Raw genomic sequence first — 8014 nt, 5'->3', positions numbered from 1 at the left:
ATTTTCAGAAAGTTATTTGTGCTGTGTCTTTACGGGGTTGGTTGAAATGTAGTACACTATCTATTCATTATTGTACAGCACAGGGTCAGGTTTTATTTGTAATATATTTTTATTGATCTCAGAGAGGATGGGTGAGGGAGGGATAGAAACATCAATGAGACAATCAGTGGTCGGCTGCCTCCTGCCTGCCCCCTACTGGGGACCAAGCCCACAACTGGGGCATGTGCCCTTGACCGGAATTGACCCGGGACCCTTTGGTCCGCAGTCCAACGCGCTATCCACTGAGCCAAACCGGCCAGGGCCTCACCATTGTCTTCTAAAACACTAGCATAGAACTTGGCACAGAGTAGGTGTCCAATAAATATCTGTGGAACAAATGGTTTCACCACAGCGATTCTGACCGGCTGTGTCGTTCACAAAAAGTGAAAGCTGCAAAAATTAACAAAAGCGCATGCCACCTTACTCCCACGTTGTGTCAAGACTTCTGAACCCCAGAACCCCTGAAGGCCGTGGACCTGTCTGTAGTGGCTCCTGTACCTCTACGCCAACCATCCTGGGCCCCTGGGGTGTGGGCGAGCTGGCAAAACAAAGGACAACACACCCGGCCAGTGTAACACCCTCACTCATCTAACATCCCCGGGGCCACAACCAGGATAAACACGCTCCACGCTGAACGGTTATTTATTCTTCAGGTTTCAAAGGTTTCTAAATACATAGGCACAAGCGGAATAAAACAAACTCCACTTAGGGGATCTGTGTAGGGCAGGAAATATAAATACACAGGGTCTGTTTTATGAGAGGCAGAAACGGTTGCGCCGTCACATACACCGAGAACACGGGAGACAGGCGGGCGAGCTGGGCCACCCTGACAGAGAGCAGTGACCGGGAGGGACTGGGACCGAGCCCTAGACGCCATCGCAGAACCTCTTGCCCGGGCCTCCCGGCGGCTCCGCCTTCCTTTTCGGTGCTGTGCCGTGTGCTCCTGCATCGCCGGCCGCAGGCGGGTTCCCAGGCACCTCCTCGTCACCCTACGGAGGAAAACCCGAGGCTCACGCCAGCACCGAGCCCTGCGGTGTCACCCCCAAGTGCCTCCTTGCTGCCTCCTGCACATGCTACTCCCTCCACCGGCATCTTCCTTGGCTGCGGGCACATCCCCAGTAGGGAGTGTGCAGGAGGCAGCTGATGGATGTCTCTCTCATCGGCGTTTCTAACTCTATCCCTCTCCCTTCCTCTCTGTAAAAATCAATAACGTGTATTAAAAAACAAAACAAAACAAAACGAAATCTTAGGGAAAAGAGTCGGAGTCCGCTCTCGTCCATCTGTGCTGCCGCCCAGAATGTGAGTGACCCCGCGGCTGCCCGCCCTCTAGGGACCTCAGTGGGCGACCACCGTTAGGAGAAACCTTTTGCTGAGTCATTAGTCAGAAGTCTGCAGGCGGAGAAGACGCCCACACTGGCCTAGAGCGCGCCCCGTACAGATGTGGTGAAGGCACATCCACACGCGCCTACTGCAGACCCTCGTGATGGGCCGACGGCGGCAGAGCACCAGGCCGCGCAAACACACCTGCTGCTGTCTCGCGTGCTGCTCTGTCCACCGCCTGGCGTTGCTGAGGAAGACGGGCTTGTTGTATTTGAACTCTGAGGACTGAGAACCAGAGGGAGGAGTGAGTGGAGGGAAAAAGGACCCCCGTCAGGGCTCAGCCGCCTCGCCGACGGGGCCCGGGGTCCAGAGAGGAGACGAGGACACTTACGATGTCGGCCATGAGCGGGTCGTCCGGGTTGGGCTCTGCCATGAGCAGCTGGATGGAGGCCAGCACGGTGGCGATGCTGAGGGAGGGCCGCCAGGCGCCCTGCGTACACAGACGCGGCGGCTTCGTGACCCCGAGCGGGAGACGGAGGCACCTGCCTGGAGCCACAGCCCCGCAGCCCGCCCGCCCCCTCCGCTCACCTTGGGCGGCAACTTGAGGACATCCAGGCAGATCCTCCCGGCGGAGTCGATGTTTGGGTGATAGATTGGAGTCAGAAACCGGATCTGAGGGGGCTCAAATGGGTACCTGTGACAGCGACGGACAACAGAGAGTTTATTAAGATGCTGCCTCGTACCAACAGCTTCCTGGTGACCCCTGGGGAAGACAGCCTTCGAGAGGCAAACCTTTCCTCCCCCCACTTTTTTATTATGGAAATTTACAAACAATAGCGAGGAGAAATGACAGCATATAGACACTCATCTACCCTCCACCTGGATCAGCCACTTCACCCTCGAAGTCAGCGGTTCTCAACCTGTGGGTCGCGACCCCTTTGGGGGTCGAACGACCCTTTTGCAGGGGTCGCCTAAGACCATCGGAAAACACATATATCATTACGTATTGTTTTTGTGATTCATCACTATGCTTTCATGATGTTCAATTTGTAACCATGAAAATACATCCTGCCTATCAGATATTTACATGACGATTCATCACAGTAGCAACATTACAGTGATGAAGTAGCCACGATAATAACTTTATGGTTGGGGGTCCCCACAACATGAGGAGCTGTATGAAAGGGTCGCGGCATGAGGAAGGTTGAGAACCACTGCTCTAAGTCCTTCACACAAAGTCACGGTTAGACGAGGATTAAAATCCCACTGCGCGGCTCTGCCTCCCAGTCGCTGGGCTCTACCCTGGTGGTTTAGGGTCTGACCCACACTGACCTCTCAGGAATGGTCACTTCCAGCGTGAATACTCCTTTTTCATAAGGTGTGTTGGCCCCACCTATTATTTCTTAAAAGGAAAAGGAAAGACCGTTCAGAGGCAATCGGATGATCTGAATCACTGCCCACGTGGACCTGTGAAGCCTGCGGCCGTCGCGAGGACCTGGGTCGAGGACTGGAAGTCTCTCTGGGCTTTAACGTCTCCGCACACAATCCACCACGGACCCCAAAAGTGTCACACTAAGGAGACACAGAAGATCAAAAGGCGGAAGCCCCAGCCGGGTGGCCTAGTGGGTTGTCCTGTGCAGCAAAAGGTTGTGGGTTCAATTCCCGCTCAGGGCACATACCTCAGTTGCTGGTCAGGGGCACACAGGAGGCAACCGATCATTGTTTCTCTCTCTCTCCCTTCCTCTCTCTAAAAATCAATAAACATATCCTTGGGTAAGGGTTAAATTAAAAAAAAAAATTAAAAGTGGAAAATGCTGGGCACAGATCCAATATGACCTGCAGACTGGCCTTGTGTGGACTGAGGATTCTAATCGTTTCTGTCTGGCCTCACAGGTATTTGAGATGCTGATCTTTGGTCTAAACCAGGGGTGGGCAAACTTTTTGACTCGAGAGCCACAATGGGTTCTTAAACTGGACCGGAGGGCCGGAACAAAAGCATGGATGGAGTGTTTGTGTGAACTAATATAAATTCAAAGTAAACATCATTACATAAAAGGGTACGGTCTTTTTTTTTTTTTAGTTTTATTCATTTCAAACGGGCCGGATCCGGTAGTTTGCCCACAGCTGGTCTAAACACTGCTTCAGAGCGGATGCCCAGATCTTGGCTACAAACCAGCAAAGGGTAGAATAAAGGGCAAAGGAGAAATGTCCAGCAAACCTTTGCTTAATGTAAACGAGTTAGGGGAGGAAGATGGTGGGCGCTTTGACATCGAGACTACCCCACGTGAGAAGGGAAAATGTTCGCATTTCAGCACGGCCTGCAACAGGGTCAGGGGCCACCTCCCGACGACGGGACACCTACGCGCTCGCAGGTCACCCATCTGGTCCGCGTCTTGCCAGCAGGTGATGCCGGGAGGTGGCTCAGTGGCCAACAGGCTCAGCTCTCTCTTCAGCCGGGAAGCCCTCTGCATGGTCCCCTCGTCCCGGGAGCCCTGTTCCGCTCACTCCGCCACGTGGAAGGCTGGCGAGGAGAAAAACAGCAACACTGCGCAGTCGGAACGGTGACTGGGGTTTCCAGCACATGGTTTCAATCTAGGGAAGGACAAACCAATCCCTCGTATGGACTCCTGTTCCCAGATGGGAGTCTGAGTGTTTTTTCCATTTCCTTTTCGTTATCGAGTCAGGCAAACAAATTTTATAAATCACATACGGAAGATGCGAGAAGTCCTACCTGCAAACAGCAAGAACACTAGATGCTTAAGTGAACGTGTCTCCACGGGCAAATTACACGCCCACAGGGCAGAGCCTGGGTCTCCTCGGGCTGCCCCTGCGCCCTCAGCACGCCTGGCACACACGGGGACCGACACATATTAGCGGTGGGCGGAGCAAGGACAGCGACACGGAGTCACCACTCAGAGGCGTTGATAAGCTGATGCTTAAAGCTCTGAGGTGCATGTGAATATACTGATTTCTAACCCGAACCGGAACGATGCTAATAATGCATCTACTTTGGGGGTGTGTGTGGGGGGTTGGCAACTCCCAGAGCCAAGTCACAAGTAATCGGTTTATTCCTTCCCTTCTAATCCCTCTCTTCCCTTCTATCCGGCTACCACGTCCGCTACAAAGTGGATTAGAAGCTGACAGTCTATGAAAAGATGCCCGGCACCCTGAGTCCCTCGGACGTGCCGATGGAAGCCACAGTGACGCCCTTCACAACCGCTGAGATGACATCTGAGTGTGGGGGAGGAGGAGGGACACGGGAGCCCTCCCGGCGTTTACGTAACATCGACTGCCTTACGGCCCTCGACTCCACACCCGGGTTCACACTCAAGAGAGTGGAAAACATACGTGCACACAAACACCGGTACGCGGACGTTCACAGCAGCATCACTCGTAACAGCCGACAGGAACAATCCAAACTCGTCGGCTGCAGAATAAACAAAAATATAGGTTTACTTTAACGGATCTTGCATTTCTGTAGCATCAAGAGGGACCCGAGGCACATCTCCAAATTGCATTTTGCAGCATTTTACGACGAAAATTAAATGCTGCAGTAAATATGAAGATTCAAAGACCTCCGAGAGCCCAGCTGGGGCGGCTCAGTGGTGGAGCATCGGCCTAGGAACCGGGAGGTCAGGGCACATGCCCCCCGCTGCACTCGATCCCCCAGTAGGGGGCGTGCAGGAGGCAGCCAATCCATGATCTCTCATCATTGATGTTTCTCTCTCTTACTCTCCTTTCGCCTCTGAAATCAATAATAAAAACATATTTTAAAAATAAACAAATAGCCCTAGCCAGTTTGGCTCAGTGGATAGAGCGTCGGCCTGCGGACTGAAGGGTCCCGGGTTCGATTCCGGCCAAGGGCACATGCCTGGGTTGCGGGGTCCATCCCCAGTAGGGGGCGTGCAGGAGGCAGCCAATCAATGATTCTCTTATGTTTTGTTTTTTTTAATTTTTTTTATTTATTGCTTAAAATATTACAAAGGGTATTACATATGTGTCCATTTTATTGATTCTCTTATGATTGGTGTTTCTATCTCTCTCTCCCTCTTCCTTCCTCTCTGAAATCAATCAATAAATATATTTTTTTAAAAAATAATAAACAAATAAATCAAGCGCGGGTGTATGACACCGGGACGCGCTGCACAGGCGGGAGTCAACCCCGGCCCCGCCGCCACGCCCCCCGCCCGCGCGGCCTGGGGCTCCGACGGGCTGTCCCGGGCGGGTCCCCGCCTAGTTCAGTGGCTTCTCGGCCCGCAGCGCAGCCCCCAGGTGCGCGGGGCCCGAGCCAGCGCAGCCGTCCGCCCGACCGCCCCGCCTCCCCGCAGGCCGGCCGCCCCGACTCCGAGGGCCCCTCCCTGGAGAGAACCCCCACGTCACGCAGGAGCAGGGCGCCCCCAGAGCCACCGGCCCTCCCCGCCCCCCGCGACCCGACCCCAGCCCCTCGCCTTCGCGCGAGGACCACCTACCCGCGCACCAGCCAGCCGGTCCGCCGCCACCGCGCATGCGCCGCTCAAAGGTGGGCGTCGCCCCGCCTCCCGCCCGGCGCGGGTCGCGATTGGCCCGCAGCAAGGCGGGGAGACGAGCGCAGCCGCCCATTGGTCCGCGCGCTGAGCCCGCGGGTTCAACTGGCAGCGCGCGAGACTGCAGGTTCAGGTGGAGCGCGGGGCTGCTGGGAGCCGGCGTCCGGCGGGGAGGCCGCTACGGCTATGGCTACCCGGCGGGTTACCGGGCCGGCCGGGTGGTCCGAATGGAGACAGACCTGGATGGCAGCCCTCGGAGGGACAGGGAGGGGAGCGGGCAGCCTCGATGTGCAGCGGGGCGGCCGCGGTCCTTCCCGGGACACGGAGGGCGCGTCCAAGACCGCGCGGGTGGACGTCGAGGATGCGGACTGAGCCCTGCGATCGTTCCGACTGGTAGACCTCGGAACCGAACCGGCGGAAATCGGGACCGGACTCCGCACTGACTTCCAGCTCCGACGCTTGGGTCCCGAGCCGGGAGCACCTGTGGACCGCTAAGCCGCCGGGCGAAGGCTGGCACCTGGTGGACCCCCCGAGGACTGGGGTATGGGAACCCCATGGCATGTGCTCTCGCCCCGCCCCCGCCCCCGGGACCCTCTCACTGGTCGTAGGAACGAATCGGCAAATGTGGCCTGTGAATGACCATCGCGAGGAGCCTGGTTCGGGCTGCCTTCCGTTAGGTGGAGGCGTTCTGCACTTGGGGTCCATCATTCCGGAGTGTCGGCTGCTTATGTGACTGCAGGTATGTTCTGCTTCCACCCACCTGTGTCTTCTGTTTTCCTCCTACCCCAACTGCAATCGGACCTCAGTGGCAGCTCTGTCTTCGAAACCGGAATGGATTTCTTTCTGGGTCTGTTCTCTTGAAACGTGTCTTTAAAAAACGTCTCTTAGGCACTAACTGGTGTGGCTCAGTGGATAGAGCGTCGGCCTGCGGACTGAAGGGTCCCAGGTTCGATTCATCAAGGGCATGTACTTGGTTGTGGGCACATCCCCAGTAGGGGGCGTGCAGGAGGCAGCTGATCCATGTTTCTAACTATCCCTCTCCCTCTCTCTCTAAAAAAAATCAATAAAATATATTTTTAAAAATGTCTCAGAAAACGCAGGAACTGTGTTGAGTCCCGTGGAGAGGAGGGAGGAGGGATGGCGTGAGAAAGCGAGCAAATACCTGTAGTTTTGGCAATCCACCAAAGGATTGGATTTAAAAATAATAATAATAAAAGAACCCCACGGGTTACATGTACAGTGTCCATGTGACCAGCAGAGGGAAGTGTGTTCACTGGTGGAAAGAGAGGCAGGCTGAGAGATTGCGTAAACGGCGTACAGCTGTCATTGCTTTTACTAGTAAAGCACCTTTGATGTTTCTCTTGGAATTATCCTGTTTTCTTGGATTGCAAAATCCCCATTATAAACCGGTAAGGGGCCAATCCGCAAATGCTTTTTTTTTTTTTTTTTTTTTTGGCACGGAATTCGCCATTTTTTAAGCGTAAAAATATCTACGGTGTTAACAGCTTCAGAAAATTTGACATGGAGTTTTGAAGCTTGTCAATACAACAAAACAGCGGACAGATCAAGTCGCATATGTAACAACATACGTGTGACTCCCATCTATTGAGAAGAATCCGCATTATTAACCGGTACACCTAGTAAAATGAAAATTTTCAAACATACTGAAAAGTTTGAAGAACCGAGTCATTGCATATGTTCTCTTTCTTTATGGGTAACACATTTAACTAATTTTCTTCAAGACTAAGGCGTTGGGGGGGGGGTATGGTTATTAAATCAATCTGACAGGTTTTATAACCAAGTTCACTGTGAATATGAAAATGTCCAACTTGCTGCCTTAGGGGTTTAGTAGTATGCTCCACTATATCTTTTTTGTAGCTTTGGGTGGGTGGGTGGATGGGTGGGTGGGGCGGGAATTGTGGACAAGATATCCATTCTGTTTCCTACGACTTTAAGATTCCTAAAAAGGGTAGAGGAAGAGGAGGGAGAACCAAGGGACCTTAATATTTATTGGGAGCTGATATATACCAGGAGCAGTATTAGGTGTCCTTCCATACATTATCTCATTTGATCCACCTGGGTACAGTGAGGCATTATTATTCCTACTCTACAAAAAAAGGACACGGACTCGG

General features: G+C 53.7%; 1 protein-coding gene across 2 annotated transcripts; it reads right to left on the bottom strand.

The window, feature by feature from the left end:
* Window positions 1-665: 665 nt before the first annotated feature.
* UBE2T (ubiquitin conjugating enzyme E2 T) lies at window positions 666-5883 on the bottom strand. 2 transcript variants are annotated; one of them, XM_036355166.1, is made up of 8 exons: window positions 5829-5883; window positions 4708-4786; window positions 3722-3880; window positions 2692-2761; window positions 1948-2053; window positions 1751-1849; window positions 1564-1644; window positions 666-1028 (listed from the first exon to the last, which is right to left on the bottom strand). In XM_036355166.1, exons 3-8 carry the CDS (start codon window positions 3828-3830, stop codon window positions 906-908), a joined length of 588 nt encoding a protein of 195 aa, XP_036211059.1. In that variant the 5' UTR covers window positions 3831-3880; window positions 4708-4786; window positions 5829-5883; the 3' UTR covers window positions 666-905. The 2 variants fall into 2 exon arrangements, with proteins under 2 accessions (XP_036211059.1, XP_036211060.1); XM_036355167.1 differs by having other exon boundaries at window positions 3722-3951; window positions 5829-5863.
* Window positions 5884-8014: the final 2131 nt, after the last annotated feature.

The sequence above is a fragment of the Myotis myotis genome, unplaced genomic scaffold (genome assembly GCF_014108235.1).
Source record: "Myotis myotis isolate mMyoMyo1 unplaced genomic scaffold, mMyoMyo1.p scaffold_m19_p_21, whole genome shotgun sequence".
Classification (NCBI taxonomy): Eukaryota; Metazoa; Chordata; class Mammalia; order Chiroptera; family Vespertilionidae; genus Myotis; species Myotis myotis.
The sequence above is the reverse complement of the archived record's forward strand: the minus strand, read 5'-3'. Positions and strand labels throughout refer to the sequence as shown.

Excerpts from the sequence above, each read along its gene's own strand:
- UBE2T (XM_036355166.1), bottom strand. The coding sequence starts at position 3,830 with ATGCAGAGGGCTTCCCGGCTGAAGAGAGAGCTGAGCCTGTTGGCCACT. Across the intron at positions 2,762-3,721 it reads GATGGGTGACCTGCGAGCGC|AAATAATAGGTGGGGCCAAC; the intron begins GTAGGTGTCCCG and ends TTTCCTTTTAAG. Across the intron at positions 1,029-1,563 it reads AGCACGCGAGACAGCAGCAG|GGTGACGAGGAGGTGCCTGG; the intron begins GTGTGTTTGCGC and ends TTTCCTCCGTAG.